The sequence below is a fragment of the Meles meles genome, chromosome 13 (assembly GCF_922984935.1).
Source record: "Meles meles chromosome 13, mMelMel3.1 paternal haplotype, whole genome shotgun sequence".
Taxonomy (NCBI): domain Eukaryota; kingdom Metazoa; phylum Chordata; class Mammalia; order Carnivora; family Mustelidae; genus Meles; species Meles meles.
In genome coordinates this window covers 59,186,597-59,204,858 of record NC_060078.1, presented here as the reverse complement: position 1 = coordinate 59,204,858, position 18,262 = coordinate 59,186,597, and the positions used below count along the sequence as shown (strand labels likewise).

The following is an 18,262-nucleotide window of genomic DNA, read 5'->3' as shown; positions in this document are numbered from 1 at the left end:
ATGATTTGCTTTTGCATTACCTCATTTCTTACTCTGTCGCCACAATTGGACTGCTCTGTCCCAGTATATCCTCTTACCACTGGAGCCTCCTGTCCTCACTTGCTGCTCAGATGGGCAGCTCAAACCTCATGGACATTTATACCACCCATTGTGTAAGGCCTCCATAGCGGTCCTGCAGATGGGAAGTCCCTGACTATGACGGCCTTCTCTAACCAGTGTCTGGTAAGGACTAAAGACTTGCAGGCTAAGATTCATGAAAAAAACTATGCCTCTTATCTTTTTTTTTTTTTTTTTAAAGATTTTATTTATTTATTTGACAGAGAGAGAGATTACAAGTAGGCAGAGAGGCAGACAGAGAGAGAGGAGGAAGCGGGCTCCCTGCGGAGCAGAGAGCCCGATGCGGGGCTCGATCCCAGGACCCTGAGATCATGACCTGAGCTGAAGGCAGCGGCTTAATCCACTGAGCCACCCAGGCGCCCCCTATGCCTCTTATCTTTGTGTTTGAAGAACTAGGTTTCATTAAAGATTATATATATTTGAGGGAGGGAGAGAAAGAGAGTGAGTGAGAGAGCACAAGCCAGGGGGAGAGGCAGAGGGAGAAGCAGATTCCCTGTTGAGCAGGGAGCCAGATGCTGGACTGGATCCCAGGACTCTGAGATCATGACCTGAGCCGAGGGCAGATGCTTAATGACTGAGCCACCGAGGCGCCCCAAGGTCTAGGTTTCGATAGTAAACATAAGAGCTAAGAACTATTAACTTGTTCATAGTGAGGACGTGTTACCATTTGCTTAGGTTACCACCCACCCTAAACGTACTGGGATAATTGAGGTAAGATTTGTAGAGATGGAGTAGCTTACTGATGGAGCTGGGAGCCCCTGTTTTTAACTACTACGGTTTACTGCTTCCCACCTTGCACATTCAGAAATTTGAATTCTGTCCCTCAATTTAGGGGTGACCAGCTTCAGGAGACTTCATTCGTCTTCACCAACTCCCATAAGATATAATTTCTAGAGGAAAAAGGCAGAAAGCAAGGTGACCACAGCAGACTAGGACCCAAGGACACACAGCCGTGTCACTGGGAGCTCCAAGCCCACGTGTGGTCAGGAGAGGAAACAGCCCCAGTGGTCTGTGGCTGCAGGGCCTGCAGGGTGCTAAGGGGAGAGAAGTGCAGGAGAATGGCGGGCCAGCTCCACCCGCTTCCCTCCCCCCTGCTTCAGGCCGCTGACCATGACTGGAAACAGAAATCCCAATGAGGAAGAGTATTCTGGCAAAGCCAGAGATGGAGTCATTTTCTGAAAGCTGGAAAGCAGATGGGGTGAAAGAGAGGAGACCTGTCTCTGCAGTGAGCTCAGGAGAGGACCGCTGTGCAAGGGGGCGTGGGTGCAAGGGACAGCAGACTGGGTGGTGGCGCAGTGGGAGGGGCTCCTGGAGCAAATTGGTGTGATGAATGAGGGGAGCCAGGCCCCTTAGCGACCCCCCACCCCGTCACTGCACTGAACGCGGGCGATGGCCACAGTTACCTCAAAGTGAAGCATGAGGATGAGCGCTGAGGCCTGTCCTCAGAGAGGGGATCCTGCAGGGGCACCTGGCTGCCTCAGTCGGGAGAGTCTTGGGGTCATGAGCTTGAGCCCCACGTTAGGGGTAGAGTTTACTTTAAAAAAAAGAAAGAAAGAAAGAAAGGTGGTATTTAAAGAAATGATCATTGAAGATGCCTACCTGAAGTCCCGGGGGATTGCCAGATACCGTGATGATTTCAGAGTGTCTGAAGAGGAATTCTAAGGGAGTTTCGGCTCAATGCCACATCCCCAAAGCCAGAGCAAGTTCCAGGATTTTCCACCACCTTCCATACTTCTAGGTTTTGGGATACACTCTTAAACTGTTCCTGCATGAGATATACAGGAGGCAGAACAAAAGTGTCTCAAATTCCAGGTAGTGGGAATTTCTCAATAATGATACTTTTTAGGGGTGTCTGACTGGCTCAGTTGGTAGGGCAAGTGACTCTTCATCTTAGGGTCGTGAGTTCGAGCCCTGTGTGAGGTTCCTCGCTCAGTCTGGAGTCAGCTTGAGATACTTTCCCTCTCCCTCTGCCCCTCCTGCTCGTGCTCTCTCTCTCTCAAATAAATAAATCTTTAAAACATTTTTTGCTTTTTAATGTAAAATAATTTTAGATCTATAGAAAAGTTGCAAAAAATTAAAGATTTCCTATACCTTTCACTCAGCTTCCCCTTACCTTAATGTCTTACATAACTATAGATTATTTATCAAAATCAGGAAATAGGGACACTGGGTGGTTAAAGGTTAAAGGTTAAAGCCTCTGCGTTCAGTTCAGGTCATGATCCCAGATCCTGGGATCGAGCCCCGCATCAGGCTCTCTGCTCAACAGAGAGCCTGCTTCCCCCTCTCTCTCTCTGCCTGCCTCTCTGCCTACCTGTGATCTCTCTCTCTCTGTCAAATAAATAAATAAATAATCTTTTTTAAAAAATCAGGAAATAAATATGACAGTAAACATTTGAAAACATTAAAAGGGCATATTCACATAAAATAAAACTTAGACAAAAAATAATTTCAAAACTTTAAAATAATCCCACAATTAGTATTGAAAAGTTATTCTGAAAACAAGGTTTTAAATACACAAAGCTTTAGTTGCCCCGAGAGTATTGGTCTTTATTTTGTTAGTGTTCTAGGCATGGGAGGGAGTTTCCACCTTGGATTGATTTTGACAGAGTTAAGAATGTATCTAAAGGGGCGCCTGGGTGGCTCAGTGGGTTAAGTCTCTGCCTTCGGCTCAGGTCACGATCTCCGGCTCCTGGGATCGAGCTCTGCATTGAGCTCTCTGCTCAGCGGGGAGCCTGCTTCCCTCCCATCTCTCTAGGCCTGCCTCTCTGCCTACTTGTGATCTGTCAAATAAATTAAAAAAAAAAAAAAAAAAAAGAATGTATCTAAAAGCATCTTTAGATGGGGCCTTTAGGTATATGTTGTTTCGGGTAAGCTCATTTTTTTGAACAATGACAATATTTTGTGTACTTGCTCTGATTTTTACTTCACTATTGAAATAAATATTGTTTTCGCTAATTCAAAATTTAGACAATAAATTTTGACAATATTTATATCTTAAAATTTTTTTGCAGTATAATTGATATATATCAGTGTAGAACATAATGATTCACTATTAATATTCGCATCTTCTCTATAATCTTCTGTTAAAATATTTTAAAGAACTCTAACCTGTAGCAAATATTAAGCCCTGGAGAACACTGGGCAAACGTTTTTGGTTTCAAGTATTCAAATAATGGAATGTTATTCACCCCTCGGAGCAAGATTTAACACTACACAGAATCATTTGTCAGGATTGCCAATTTAAGGACTTTTTTTGCTTCTAAAACTTGATATTTGTTGGACAGTCACTTCATAAGATTTGTATAAAATGTGCTGTACAAATAAGGTTATTAATATTTATTTGATTTGCAGGCATGACTCACTGTCAGCAGCACGCAGGGCCACGAACACAAACACTTATAAACACACTCATAGCGTAGCAACAGTTGCAAGAAAAACTAACTGATTAGATCCTGATCGATTCTCTCCTGGTACGGTCCTCCTGGTCAACCTTAATCTTTTACTCTGTGTGTCAGTATTTTATGCTCTTGCTTTCAACTTGATGTCGGTGGATTCCTTCCAACCAGTAAGGTTCTCACAGGAGAATTACGGTATTTTCTCTCATGTTCCACATTTCTTGACTGATTTTTCTTTGGATTCAGGAAGACATACACATTTCCCAAGAAACGCTGAGAACGTATTCCCACAGGGAAGCACTGCTCAGTCCCAGCTCGGTTACTGAAACTAATTTCAAGGCTTAAAATTCCATGGACGACCATGATTTTGGAACCCCAACTATAATTTTGTAAAAGGGCTGTTCTAATTCTGACACATTCTCAAGAGTCCTTTGGAATCTTACCAGCTTATTCTAGCGAAAGGTCTCTTTTTAGACTTCTCTCCTCAGATAGGCCCTGGGGTTTGAGTTTTTAACCCCTTCTCCTGAGAGGATCATTGAAACAAATGTTCCGTTTTCTGGGAAGGGCAAATGCCCCAGGGCAGTGCCATTTCTGTGGTTTTTTTACCTGTCTGGATTTCAGTTTTCCTTTGGTTTTGTCTAGTGCACTACCATCTTGTCAGTGTATTGATAGCTTTAAGATTTTTTTATATTTCCTCCAACTTTTTAAACTTTTCTGTGAGAGGATTGACCCAAATAACCCAAACTTTAATTATTAGAACTAAAAAGCCCCAATAGTTGTGTCATTTTTAAAAAAATTTATTTATCTGAGAGAGAGAGAGAGCACACTCACCGGCAGGAGGAAGGGCAAAGGCAGAGGGAGAAGCAGACTCCCCGCTAGCGGGGAGCCCGATGGGGGCTCGAGCCATTGATTGATCACAGGACTCTGGGATCATGACCTGAGCTGAAGGCAGCCCCCTAACCGACTGAGCCTCCCAGGAGCCCCACAAATCCCTTATAGTTTCAGATAAGCCATTATTTGGCTCTGAGAATTTGGAGTTTCAAATTTGGAATTAGCACATTGAGTCAGAGTAGAAGAGCAGGAGGCGTCTCTGGTTATAGTGTTTTGGGCAACAAGATGCCATTTTGCGGGCTTTACGATGGCATTCAATTCAGTCTCTCATTCGCCCAGCAAATGTTGGTTGAGTTTTTGCTGTGCGCCAGGCGCTATGCTAAGGGCAGGGTAATAAACACAGATGTGCTCTCTGCCCTCAAAGAGCTTCTAGTCAAAACGAGTTGCTGGTTAATAAGTTAAGGTCTATATCTAAAACACTGTACCTTCAAATCCGATAAATGGGTTGACTTCCAGAGCAGTGGAAACGTGTAGAGTTAACCCACAGACTTTCAGATTTCCTAGTACATACTTCTATTTTTTTTTAGTTAGTTATTAATTTTTATTTTATGATCTAGTTCTAGTTTTTATTTAAATTCAAGTTAGTTAACATACATGGCAAAATTGGTTTCAGGCATAGAATTTAGTGATTTATCACTTATATACAACACCCAGTGCTCATCACAAATGCCCTCCTAATCCCTACCACCCTTTCAGCCATCTCACTCCACCTCCCTCTATCAACCCTTTGTGTTCTGTAGTTAAGAGTCTCTTGGTTTGTTTCTCTTTTTTTTCCCTTGCCCTGTAGTTCATTGTTTTGTTTCTTAAATGCCACATATGAGTGAAATCATATGGTACTGGTTTTTCTCTGACTTATTTCACTTAGCATAATACCCTCTAGCCTCCTCCACATCGTGGCAAATGGTAAGATTTCATTCTCTTTGATGGTGAGTAATACCCCATGATATAACTAGACCAGTACACATCAGTTTTAGAACCCCTAATTAGGACTATATCCTGTAGCCCCGAGAGAATCTTATTTCAGCACGTGACAGTTCTGTTCTATCTCTAGGACTGGTTCCCTTGCCTCAAAAGGACAAGTACATTCATTTCTTTACTCAGCAAATACTTCTAGAGCACATACTGGGAGGCAGGCACTGACTATCCATTGATTAATAAAAAGGCCATAGTCACAGTATCATTCATGTTCCTGTAGCTCTCAGACTCTAGTGATCTAGTGATACTGGCCTCTGTATTTACTGAGGTCACTGTTTGTCTTGTTGCCTCTGACTCACGGCTGTAGTTACTCTCTTAAGGGCAAGGACCCCACATTCTGAATCAGGGCAGTGGATGGTAAAGTATAGAGCCAGTCTCCTCCACATCAGGAACCTTGTTCCTAAGCTTCTCTTCCTTTTAAGGTACTGTGAAAAGGGACGTTGACCAGAGACTCTCGGGGTAATTTTAAAAGACTGTTGCAAATCAAATCAGAACATGTTTTTTTAGGAACGGAACATTATCAACAAGATATTGAGTGAGATCTAAGGCCCACTAAAGAGAGCCATTCTGTTAACAAGTAGGAAAATTGCTGATACGGAACAATAAGATCTTTATACTGAAGCGATATATGATACTCTAGCCAAATTTTTTAAAATTTGAAAGTCTAGTTTTTCTACATACAGAAACAATTTGTTATTCTGAAGGTTCCTTGGAATGCCACAGGTATTAAAAATTCATTCTCAGGGGCGCCTGGGTGGCTCAGTGGGTTAAGCCTCTGCCTTTGGCTCAGGTCATGATTTCAGGGTCCTGGGATCGAGCCCCGCATTGGGCTCTCTGCTCAGCGGGGAGCCTACTTCTCCCCCCACCCCCACCCCCCACCTCCCTCTCTGCCTACTTGTGATCTCTCTCTCTGTCAAATACATAAATAAAATATTTAAAAAAAAATTCATTCTCAAACTAGTAAAAGATAAGGGAGTTAAATAGCCAAAACATTTGTGGTCTTTCAAGATATAAAAGTTTATGTGAAAGGATTAATAACCTTTGTTTCTGGTTTGTCAGTACGTAGGAAAAAAAAAGTCTCCTTGACTAGTGACATCTGGTTCAGGGTGTTGGCTCAGTAAAAATTAGCTCCATTACTTGTAATGGATTTTATCTTGGTATAAAACAGCAAACAGAGTCGGGAGGCATTAATAATCTATGTGAATTTAGGACTGAAACTACTTTTCCTTTTATGATAGGTCTTTTAACGTACATCAGGAAATGTAGCTTGAAATGGTTAACTTAGTTCTAAGTAACCTGTGAATCACTGTTCTTAACTTTGCAGTATGGCTTTGTGAACATTTCCTCACCCCCAGCTCCGGGCAGAGGGTGGAGAAACTGGACTACATCCAGGGATTTTAAGGATCGGTTTCAGAGTTCACAGAGGCTTTGCTGGACCCAGAGAAAGGGCCTGCCCCACCCTTGACCCCCGCCAGCATGGGACCTTCCAGCAGTGAGTGTTCCTGTCACCCCGTGGCCGCCTGAGTGCGCCACTTCTGACCCTTCACTTTCTCAGATGTAGCAAGACCCAGAAAGACTCTGGGGCAGTCATTTATGCAGCCAGTATTGAGTTCCTGCTGTATTCCGAGCCGTGCTCTCTGCCCTCGTGGGGAGAGACAAAGGTAGTAAGCAAGCAGAAACATGCATATGAGTTAGAAGGCAGAAGCAGCTAAGAAATCAGGGAAGACCTCACCGAAAAGTGACATTTGAGTGAAGATCCAAATGATTGTAGGAAGACAGCCAAGCCATTTGGGCGGGGGAGGTAATCGTCACCGGCAGATGGGACAGCAAGGACAAGAGTGCGTCTAGTGTTTGAGGGACAGCAAGGAGGGCAGTTCAACTAGAGCGAAGGTGTGAGTTTTATGGTTCATTATTGAGACTAAGATGAAAAGCCATGGGAAGGTTTAGAGCAGGCGAGTGGTGAGATCTGATGTACAATGTTAGAGTCCCTCTGGGCAGCCTGTGCCAGGACAGTAGACCAGATGATGCAGAGTTTGTGGTTCTGGGGACATTTTGAGTCTGAGCCTGTAGGACTTGCTGGTGGGTCAGGTGTGAGGTGTGAGAGAACAGTCAGGGATGACCCTGAGGTCGGACAACTGGAAGGACTGGAGTTGCCAGTGATTTCTCAGTTCATGGTGAAGACAGCAGGAGACACTGGCTGCTGGGGGAGGTAGGACAGGGCAGAAGTCAGGAGCTCGGTTTTGGTCACGTTGTCGTGCCTTAAGACATCTGAGTGCAAGTGTTGCCTAGGCAGTTTGATAACAGCCTTGAGCTCAGGGGAGAGGTGAGGGCTGGAGACGTGCGTTAGTAACAAAGACATTTTGGCAGCACAGAGACATTATTTAAAGCCACGACATTTAACGAGATTACTTTTTAAAAAAATTTTTAAAAATAAAGTGTAGATAGAGAAAAAGAGAGGCGGCCCAGGCACTGAACTTCCCCAGGAGCAGAAGGAACTGGAAGAGTAAGGCGTTAACCGTAATTAGAATTAACTGAGCACTTACTACTTGTCAGACAATATGCTGGGTAATTGAGCACTTTTTCTAATCCTCTACATTGCCCACATTTGACAGACGGGCAAGCCGAGATTGGCCCAGAGTGTCACAGTTGGTCAGTGGTTCGAATTCAGGTCAGTCTCCTCGAGCAGGCTGTGTGCTTTGTCCCTGGCTGTCCTTGCGCCCCACTGTGGTGTCCATGCATTTCAACTTAAGGAGAGACTGCTCCATCTCTGAGAGCAGGTGATAGGACACAGCACTAGAAAAACTCAGAAGTTCAAGTGTTCATGGAGGAGGGATCCTGAGTGGCCCTTGCCAACTTCCAAAATAATATATGCCGAGTGTAACATTTTTTAGTACTCTCATTTGTTGAAAACTACAAGAGTATATATGTATTGATATGCTTTGAAAAACATTTAACCCTTCCTCACAGATCTACTTCTGATGGCTAGCTTATCATGAAGTTGCACGAGTTTCCAAAATGCTTACCCATTCATGCTAGCCATATCCCCAAGCTGCTCAAGGTTCCAGTTTCTCTATTTGAACCCTCACCTAACTCCTAATCCTTTAAATTCACCACCAGGTTTAAAGTCTGAGGCATCTTAAATGCTTCTCACAGCCTGACACAATGAGAGCATACGCACCTTTCAGAGCATATCAGATTTCCCCCAAACACCTCTTATTTTCCTCTATTCCAGCCTTTTTTGACTTTTATGGTGCTCCCAGACTCCTGCTCCTGCCTCCCCTTCTCCCAGTTGTCTCTTTTCATTCGTGCTTCCTTCCTGCCTCTGTCAGGGAACTTACCTTTAGGACTTAGGGGTCTTTCCTCTCCTTCACTTGCAGGCCTTCTGTCCACACCACCAGAGGCTGTAGCACCACAGATGCCCTCTGAGTAGCTTTAGCCAGAGCTGTTTCCTTGACGGCTCTTCCTTAGGCCAAGAGGCAGCTGCACCGGGTAAGGGTGGAAACCACATTTCCAGTCAAATCCATGCTCCCCGCAGTCCTGCTGTGTGCCAGGTGATTGCAGATCTAGGAGAAGCCCCAGGACACGCTGGTGTTTGCGAGCGGCAGGACAGGAAGATGGGCTAGCCAAGGAGAAGCGGGTAGTCGAGTGAGCGGGACTGATCCATTAGAGCGGGTGCATTGAAGACGCAGAAGCGGGGCGGGGGTTGGGGGCGGTGGCGAACTGCTGGAACACCGTCTCTGAGGGGCTGGGCGGGAGTGGGGTCCAGTGAACCAGTGGAGAGACTGGCCTGTTGTCGGAGCAGAGACCATTTCTCCATTTGAACAGGAGGGAAGGCAGAGTGTACGGGTACAAACGCACTAGGATGGTAGATGATAGGGAAAAGATGAAGAAACAGTAATGATTTCTAGAGAAAAAAGGCAGAAAGCAAGGTGACCACAGCAGACTAGGGCCCAATGACACACAGCTGTGTCACTGGGCAGGTGTGCCAGAGAGCTCCAAGCCCATGTGTGGTCAGGAGAGGAAACAGCCCCAGTGGTCTGTGCCTGCAGGGCCTGCAGGATGCTAAGGGGAGAGGAGCGCAGGAGAATGGCAGGCCAGCTCCACCCGCTTCCCTCCCCCCTGCTTCAGGCCGCTGACCATGACTGGAAACAGAAATCCCAATGAGGAAGACTATTCTGGCAAGGCCAGAGATGGAGTCATTTTCTGAAAGCCAGAAAGCAGACGGGGTGAAAGAGAGACCTGTCTCTGCAGTGAGCTTGGGAGAGGACCGCTGTGCAAGTGGGTGCGGGTGCGAGGGACTGCAGACTGGGCGACGGTGCAGCAGGAGGGGCTGCTGGAGCAAATCGGCTGATGAATGAGGGGAGCCAGGCCCCTGAGCCCCCCGGTCACTGCACTGAACAGGGGTGGTGGCCGCAGTTACCCTTGAAGTGAAGCATGAGGATGAGCGCCAAGGCCTTTCCTCAGGGGATCCTGCAGGGACACTGCCTGGCTGCCTCAGTCGGGAGAGTTTTGGGGTCATGAGCTTGAGCCCCACGTTGGGGGTAGAGTTTACTTAAAAAAAAAAAAAAAAAGGTAGCATTTAAAGAAATGATCATTGAAGATGAGTACCTGAAGTCCTGGGGGATTGCCAGATACTGTGATGATTTCAGAGTGTCTGAAGAGGAATTCTAAGGGAGTTTCGGCTCAATGCCACTTCCCCAAAGCCAGAGCAAGTTCCAGGATCTTCCATCGCCTTCCATACTTCTAGGTTTTGGGATACACTTGCAAACTGTTCCTGCATGAGATACACGGGAGGCAGAGCAAAAGTGTCTCAAATTCCAGGTAGTGGGAACTCCTCAATAATGATACTTTTTAGAATTAATCACGTTCCACAGAAATGGCACGTCTTCTGTGCTTAAGATGAAAACATGACAACACAGACCCAGAGAGCTTAGTAACTTCCCCAAGATTATCCAGCTGATGAGTGGCAAGGGTCAGACTCACACCCAGGGCTCACAGAGGTGCACTCTTAACCCCTAAGCTAGCCTGCCCCCTCCTGGCCTCTAGAGCGTGCCTATAAATTAGACATGGTTCCTGCCTGCACCGAGCATTCAGTGTAAGAGATGGAGATAAACAACTATAATAAAGTAACATGGGTGAGATGAGAGAGAGATTTGCTCTGGAAGATGGCAAGAACCACAGGAAGCAGAGACTGTCACTGGGGCAGCACGTCCGTCACCTGACCAGAGGTGCCTACCAGCACATTAGGTATTTGAGGAAAGGAAGAAGTAGTAGTGAGGAAAACAGCTCCACGGATTTTTTTTTATAACTGGAAGAATTGGGAGTCCTGGGGACCAGCTGTCTCATTTTACAGATGGGTAGATTCAGTCCCTGAGAGAGTAAGTGGTTTGTCCAAGAGTAAACATCTCATTATTGACAAAGCGCATAACCCTGGTCTCCTCACAGTTATGTTGTGTATTGTTTCACAAATAGGGATTAGACGAAGGTTCAAGGAATCATTCCTGGGCATCCAGTAGATGACCCAGTAGCCAGAAGAGTCATCTTACCAAAGCCTGGCTCTGAGCCTGGTACTCCTCCTTGAATAAGGTAAACAGCATTCAGGTCCCTTGGGATCTGCCCCAGTCTACCCCTCCGGCCTTATCTTCTGTTACTTTTTCTACTTACTCTGTCCTTCAAATTGTTCCCCATTTCCTAATTCTGTGGAAATTCTGCTCATGCTTGAAGACATTGCTTGAAAGCCACCCGTTCTGTGAAATCTCCAGATGCCCCAACAGGACTCTCCTCTGTCGCCAAAGCCATCTATGTTTGTTAGAGAACTTGTCACGTTGGGTTTTCCTTTGAGTGTTGCTCCTGCATTGCAAGAGGCAGGGGCTAACTTGCCCACGTTCTCTCTCTTCTACAATACCTCACCTATAATGGGCGCCTAGCTAATGTTTCTTGATTCAAATAGGTATTTTTATCTGTACCTTTCTGCTTTCTAACATTCTTTCCCAGTTCCTGAATATGCTGGATGAGTGGATAGGAAAGAGATTTTTAGGAAATGGTCTTCATGCTTCTCTGCCATGGCAAGTATCAAGGAAAGTGTGAAAGCCTATGTAACTACGTTCTTCTAGGGGACAGTTTGAAAATGACCCATACACCTGATGGGAGTAAAAAGGAAGTTCTCTTTCTTGCTCCAGTGGGATGTCCCCGTGTGTCTGCAGGTGGGAGTGGAAACCACTTGTCATTTGAGTGTATGCCAGCTGGTAACCTGACTCCCATAAAAGCAAACTCTCAAAGGAGAAAGAGTTCTGCCTCTCACTAAGGGAGATCCAGAGTTTCAGATGTCCAGGGAGTAGAAAGCCCAACTTGGAGGATGGGGAACGTCCACGTGTTGTGCTGAGAGCTGTGCACGAAAACATGATTTATACCACTGGTTGATGACTGAAATACCTAAAGAGGCAGAAGAGCTATGGGACCTTACCTTGGGCTTTTTTTTTTTTTTTTAATTTGTTTATTTACAGCATAACAGTGTTCATTGTTTTGGCATCACACCCAGTGCACCTTGGGCTTTTAAAGGGAGCTGTTCTCCCTCACTCTGCATTTTTCTGCAAGACCTTTCAAACAGCAGAACGCTTCTACCTTCAGCATAGAAAGCAGCCAAGCCAGTTTGACCAGCTTGCGGGAAACACTGAATAAAGCTGCCAACTCCAATCACATGAACACTGGTTACTAATTATCTGCTGGCCTCCGCGGGGAAAGATATAGCAGCTTCCTGATTGGATCCTGAGGTCGAAACAGCTCCACATCTCTCTCTGCTCCAGCTGGAGGAGCAAGGAGAGTGTCTCAGACACCTTGGGAGACATTTTCAGAAGGACGGATACAGCCTTAGGGTAAGCTGCACCTGTCCACATTTCAGCCCCGCCCAGGCCCATGGAAGAAGGAAGTAAAACGCCCATCTTTACGCACACCAAGCATGTGTGAGACCCATGAAGTTAGAGAAGAAAGAGAAGCAGAGAAGAAAGGGCACTGGGGCTCCAGCTGGGAGTATGAAGACCACAGGAGTCTACAGAAGAGGGACCTTACAGGGCTGGATCGACTTTACAGAGAAGGCAGCTTGGATTCCAGACACCGGACCTTGGGGCAGAATCGGCCCTACAGAAAAAGGCATTGTGGATACTGGGCTTTTGAGCAGAGTGAACCAAGCTACGAGGACTGTGAGGAAGTGGAAGAAAGTAGAAAGGACTGTATGAAGTACGGAAGTATGGCTCAGAGTTGTGATGGTTACAAGAACTCAGAAAACGTGGATTATGGGAATCTGAGCCCGGCGACTAAGGGTAACTGGCTTACAGGCAGCCCAGAAAGCTGGAATGCTGGAGGGTATGGGGACGTGAATGGCCACACAGATGGTCAGAATCTGAATTGCGATCCTGAGGACTCCAAAGAAACTGAATGGTACATTCGCCCCAGTGGTTTGGATGATTCTGGGGGGAATTGTGATCCACCTGAAAAGTGGCACATGGACCACAGGAATTTTAATTATAATCCTGAGGATTGTGAAGAAGCTGATTTTTATTATAGAAACCGCAACAATTTATGTCAGGCTCCTGGGAATTATACTAATGGTCGGTCTGTGGACTTCCCAGATTTGGATGGAGTGAATGAAGGTAAAGAATTTGTTGAGGACTATGAAAGGGACAGAAAGGTTTATCAAAATGGTAAAATCTGTCCCAAAGCAAAGAGTCATGCGCTGGCTCAGAGTGACTTTGATATGGAAAATAAAGGCTACGATACTGTATTTGCAAACTGTGAGTATAAATTTCAGAATTGCAGAGGGACAGATTCTGTGCATCAGATGAAGAATTGGGAGGATAATGGCATTGACAAAGCAGGAAAGACAGCGCTTGGAAGCAGAGGCACATTCTCGGATAGTCTGCAGGATCAGCGGATGAGAGGGGACCTGGGAGAACACCATGGTGGCGTTGTTCAGGGCCCTTGGTTAGGGAAGAATACTTGGCATTTTGAGGAAGAGAAGAAAAATGGCCTGGAGACTTGGAAAAGGAATAGTTGCTACCGTCGCACAGCCCCCAGCAGCCTGAGGCGGTCAGAATTTGTGCAGAACAGGAAGAAAACCCAAGGTATGAACTCAGTCATCCTTTTGAGAAGGATACAACATGAAAATAGATAAAAGGGGTGGTTATACCAGGTACTAGGAACACTCATGCACTTAAGGAAACTGACCCTCGAAATTCTTATTCAAGTGTGTCTTGAATGAGAACAGCCTTACAGATTTAATCCTTTTGGGAGGCACTTCACAGAGCAAGACCGTGTACAGTGCTATACATATGCACCATGGCCTCCAGAACGAGAACAAAGTTCATGGGAACTTTCCTTTCCATTCTCGGTTTTGTCGGGAACCTCTAATCCCAAATATCTTTCCATTTTTACTGTAATTTTTTATTTATTTATTTATTTTTTTTTTTGGTCTTCTGGGGATGGCAAGTTTGTTATCGAGGCATCAAGAGACAATTTATTTTCCTGGCATGTTCCTTCTTTCAATCCCTATAGTTTAGACATTAGGGAAAAGAAGATTTAACTTGTTTTATAGAGTGTTCGTGTCTTGACATTCAGGAATCTTGCGTGAATGATGAGCACTCAACTCTTCTGGAAATCAGAAGATTATATTCTGCATAGTGCTTTCTTCAAGCACACAATGCTTTGTATATTCAAATTACCCCATCTCCTTTAGCCCTAAACTGAGTTATCTGTAACGTATTAATTGAGTCTTTTGTAATGTAGAGGTTGTTTCTTTCTTGCCAGCTTATCTTCTCCAGGTCTCTAAAATGAACTATGTTTGCTTTATTTTGTTGTTGTTATTTTTTATAATTTCTGGACTCCCTGTTAAACCTTTATTTTTAGTATGTATGTGCTATTCTCTTGCCAGGCCAACTTTCTGGTTGCCAATTTGGGGGAGTGTAGGTTATGACCAGAGGATAAGGGTTAGAGTCAGAAAATGTGAAGGATCTAGAAAATCCATCGCACAACTTCCTCCTAAGTGGAAAGTCTCTCACTGAGATCTTCAGAATAGGTTCACTCTTGGCAGGGGCACGGTAAGTCCCTGGTCTGACATCCCCTAACTGCTGGTGGTTTATCCTGTGGTTTTCCAGCACAGGCTTGACTAAACTAGAATTTCCAGGATAAATCAGGCTCTCCGCCTGCATTTGTAAAGATAAGAATGAAACCAAACCTGGTTTTAGTTGGGAGACCGAGGTATGTAGCAGCTAGCCACTTTTTCTAGGTGCATTTTTACTCTGAGGTGCTAGGGATTGAATGACCTCTAAATTCCTTCCAGCTCAAAACAACCACCACCACCCTCACCCACACCCACCCCCACCCACCCACACACACAAGTGGTTCTGTGATTCCTTATATTGGTTTATATTGTATTGGTCCTATTCCCTTTCCCCACATCTGTTTCTTAGATGAACTTTGTTTCCTATCTTTAGTTCCTTATTGTAATAAACCTCTTAAGTGTAGTAAGTATGTTTACTCTCTCTGATTTAACGAGAGTCAAACCCTTCTCTGCAGAGTGGTGAAATTTGCCCTGTGATCTAACAGTACCGCAGTCCCACCTTCTGTCATTTCCAGTTTTAGAACTCTCTCTGTATTTGAGGACTGGAGTTTTGAAGGTGCGTTCATATTTCGCTCAGTTGACACCCCTTTTTTGTACCTCTAGAATCCTCCTTGACCTGTAACAGAATCTTAGTCGGCCGAAAACCCTTTTGTTTTCCACCGTACTTTGCTGGCTGTCTTACACACACACATACCCCTGCCCTTCCCGAATGTTACAGTTACAACATGTAATTAAAGAAAGAAACAAGTGTGGGAGTCTTTCTGCCCTGAGTTCACATTTCAGCCCCATCATTTACTAATAATGTAACTTCAGGTGAATTACCTAACCTCTCTGAGCTTTGGATTCCTTATTTATAAAATGAGACTAATACTACCTGTGTTGGTGTGAGAACATAAATAAAGCACTTAATGACATGTCTGGAACATAGTAGGTGCTCATAAATTATGAGTTCTTTGTCTCTTGGTGACCCACCTCCCCTCCCCCTTATCATTTGCTCTGCCAGCCTGTCACTTCCAGGTCTCCTCTCTCCTGAGATCCAGATGGACACCACCCCCCCCCACCACCATGGGACATCTGCCCTCAGACCCTGTGTCTGCAGGTGTGATTACCCAAGGGAAGCACCCTGTCCCCTCCACCTCTTCCACTCCCCGGCCCCCCCCCCCATCTGAGAAACAAAGCCCTGTTTAATGGCTGCTCCAGCCTGTCTCTTGAGCTAGAAACCTTCTATCAGGATGTGTCCCTTCCCTCACCTGCCTTATCAGTCATTCTCCTATGACAGCCTCAGTCTTACGTGTTGTTAGGGCAGGTCTGCTGTTACAGTTTTGCCCTTAGTCCTAGGGTGCGGCCCCTCGTCCTGGGAGGCGGGCCTTAGTCCTAAGGTATGGCTCTTTTGAGGTTTCCATGGAAAACCAGAGTGTTTATTGAACCTCCTAAGTTGAAGGGACTCACATTTCAGGCTGCGTCGTCTTGGCCCCAGACGGTTGTGAATGAGTATCTGCCGAGCTCTTCAGCGTCCAGCTGGTACTGCGTTCTGCCAGCTTCCTGGAGTCTCAGCACCTGCAGGCAGCGTTCAGGGATTTGAGGGGAATTTCTGCACAGATCTTGGGCTGCTGTCTGCGTGGCTCCCTCTTTTCCAGACTTCTCCCGTAATATCTAAACACTTCACAGACCCACATGCGAGCCTTTGACTCTTAAGCCCAAGAAAATTGCCCGTTGTTGACTTAACATTTTTGCTTTATTCCCCCCACATTCTGGAAGACTAGGTATTGACTTCAGGGGATAAGAATTGGGTAAATATGGATCTTACCTAGTTTGCTTCCCTTGTTTCGAGTCCTATCCCCTCTAGTTTCGGCCTGATTTTGGTTGCTTTCCAGTGCCTTTCACATAGTTACTTTAGAAAATGCCTTACCCAGAATTGCTAATAGTTCTCTACAGGGAGCTTGGTAACAATGTAAGCTGTGCTCCCATTGCTAGACGAAGAGTCAGCAGGAAGATTTTACACTTGCTAGTAAGAGAAGTGGTTATGATGGGGAAAGGACTTGGTGCTTCGAATTCCATGTTAACTGAATTACGTGGTATTAGGATATCGGAATGAAGGAGTCTCCCAGAGAGAGCTAGGACACTGGAATCCAGGTGAGAGTCAAGGCTTGGAGGTCCAGGGTTGGAGAGCCACAGTTGAATCCTGTATTACTACACATCAGCAAGACCCGTGTTTTATAAATAATGACTGAGTCTTAAAGTCTGTTTGGTGGGTTTCAACTAGCATTTTTGAAAAATAAAATAAAAGTGAATAGAAAATGTCATAGTACATCTGATGTAGTAAAAGTATGTATGTATATCATACTTTTGTGAGTGAGCGTACGCACACACACACATCCTATGTGTTATGTATATGTTGAGTCACAGTGTAAAGTGTGGCAGCCACAGTTAAAAAATGTTTGAAAAACACTTAAAGCTGACCCACTGTTTCTGTAACCAAAGAGATGGAGCTCAGAGAAATTGAAACATCTGTCCAAAGTCAATCCTTAGCTCAGGAACTAAACCCGGGTCTCCTGAAGCCCAGACCAGTGCTCTCAGGGTTGAAGTCAGAAGCACAGCTATGAGTTCTTTCCATGTCAATGAACTTAGAAAAGCAGAAAAGTGTTACATTAGGGGTGTTGGAGGAGGGACTTCAAATGGAGGAGGGCATAGCCAGAGTGACATGCTGCAGAAATAGGGGAGGGGTGCAGACCAAAGAAAGACCTTGTATTTGGCGGATAGAGTGAGGAAGAGGTATCACCAAGGCCCAGAGCACATTACAAGGTTTAGGAGGGAAGTGGTGATGAAGATAGAGAAGCAATTCCTTTAAAGTCTGGACAGTAATTGTAGTGGAGCAACAGGATCCAGGAAAATCTTGTGGGTTTTTTTTTTTTTTTCCTCCCAAGATGAGAAAAAGCAGCATAGACTTGAAGGCACTTTTGCCCATATTATACACATAGTTCAGGTTTTAGTACTCCGTGGGGCAAGGTTTCTTTCTTTTCATTGTAGTTGTGTGAACATGATATCTTTGCAGGCTGGATTCAGACTGGATTCAAACTATTGGAATAAAATGTCTGCCAGTCAGTCCAAGATATTAGCTTTTCATCCTGGCTGATGTCATATGCTGATTGAAAGCCGTGAGTGTGGCAGGTGCCATGAGGGGCGTACCCATCCGAGTCACAAATGACCAGCAAAACAGACCATAGGTTTCACGCTCAGTAATGCCAGTGTTCCACGCTCAGTAATGCAGGTAGGGGCGGTAGGACCACTCTAACTCACCTGCTTGGCTGTCCTCGGCACTTTGTGCCGCTCCCTCTAATGTCATTCTGTTACTATAAGCATGAGCCGCTCCCCAGTTTTTAGCTCACAGGAGTGTGTTGAGTCCCAAACACTTACATTCTGGTTAGGCCTCGCTTGCCTGAGGGTCCCGAGGAGGGGCGGGGCTCCTGCTCCAGTGCAAGCTGGCTGGAAGCAGGTGTCCTCCTCCGGACCAGCTCTTCGCTTTCTCTCTCTTTCTCTCTCCTTCAGGGACGTCTTTCTCTTGACATTTTTTGCATTTCCCTGAGTGTCTGCTTCTCTCGTTGCAGGCCCACACTTCCCGTTTACTCATAGTTTCTACTCCTGCTTCACTTTAGATTACACAGAACCGGACTCTCGTCCCACCACTGCCTTGGGCCATTATTACAGCTTCTGTTCCTGTCTAATCTGCCTGATATCCTAATTCAGATTCCAGGGGGAGTGAGTACAAGTGACT

General features: G+C 45.4%; 1 protein-coding gene and 1 long non-coding RNA gene across 5 annotated transcripts in view; one reads left to right on the top strand and one right to left on the bottom strand.

Annotated features, from left to right (window-relative positions):
• The window catches only part of LOC123955119 (dynamin binding protein), a 103,142-nt gene that overhangs the window by 47,593 nt on the left and 37,287 nt on the right, over positions 1–18,262 (top strand). The window contains exon 1 of one of the 3 annotated variants that reach the window (XM_046026729.1): positions 11,991–13,495. The exons of the other annotated variants lie outside the window; for them this stretch is intronic. Within the exon in view, the coding sequence (XP_045882685.1) occupies positions 12,334–13,495 (1,162 nt within the window). The 5' untranslated portion in view covers positions 11,991–12,333. Of the gene's footprint in view, positions 1–11,990; positions 13,496–18,262 lie in introns of those variants that run through there. 3 annotated transcript variants of the gene reach the window in all.
• On the bottom strand, positions 617–18,154 carry LOC123955120. Of its 2 annotated transcripts, none has more exons than XR_006821215.1 (5): positions 17,905–18,154; positions 15,940–16,047; positions 9,987–10,152; positions 8,717–8,997; positions 617–1,882 (listed from the first exon to the last, which is right to left on the bottom strand). It is a non-coding gene; the product is annotated as an uncharacterized LOC123955120 (long non-coding RNA). The 2 variants fall into 2 exon arrangements; XR_006821216.1 differs by having other exon boundaries at positions 617–1,651.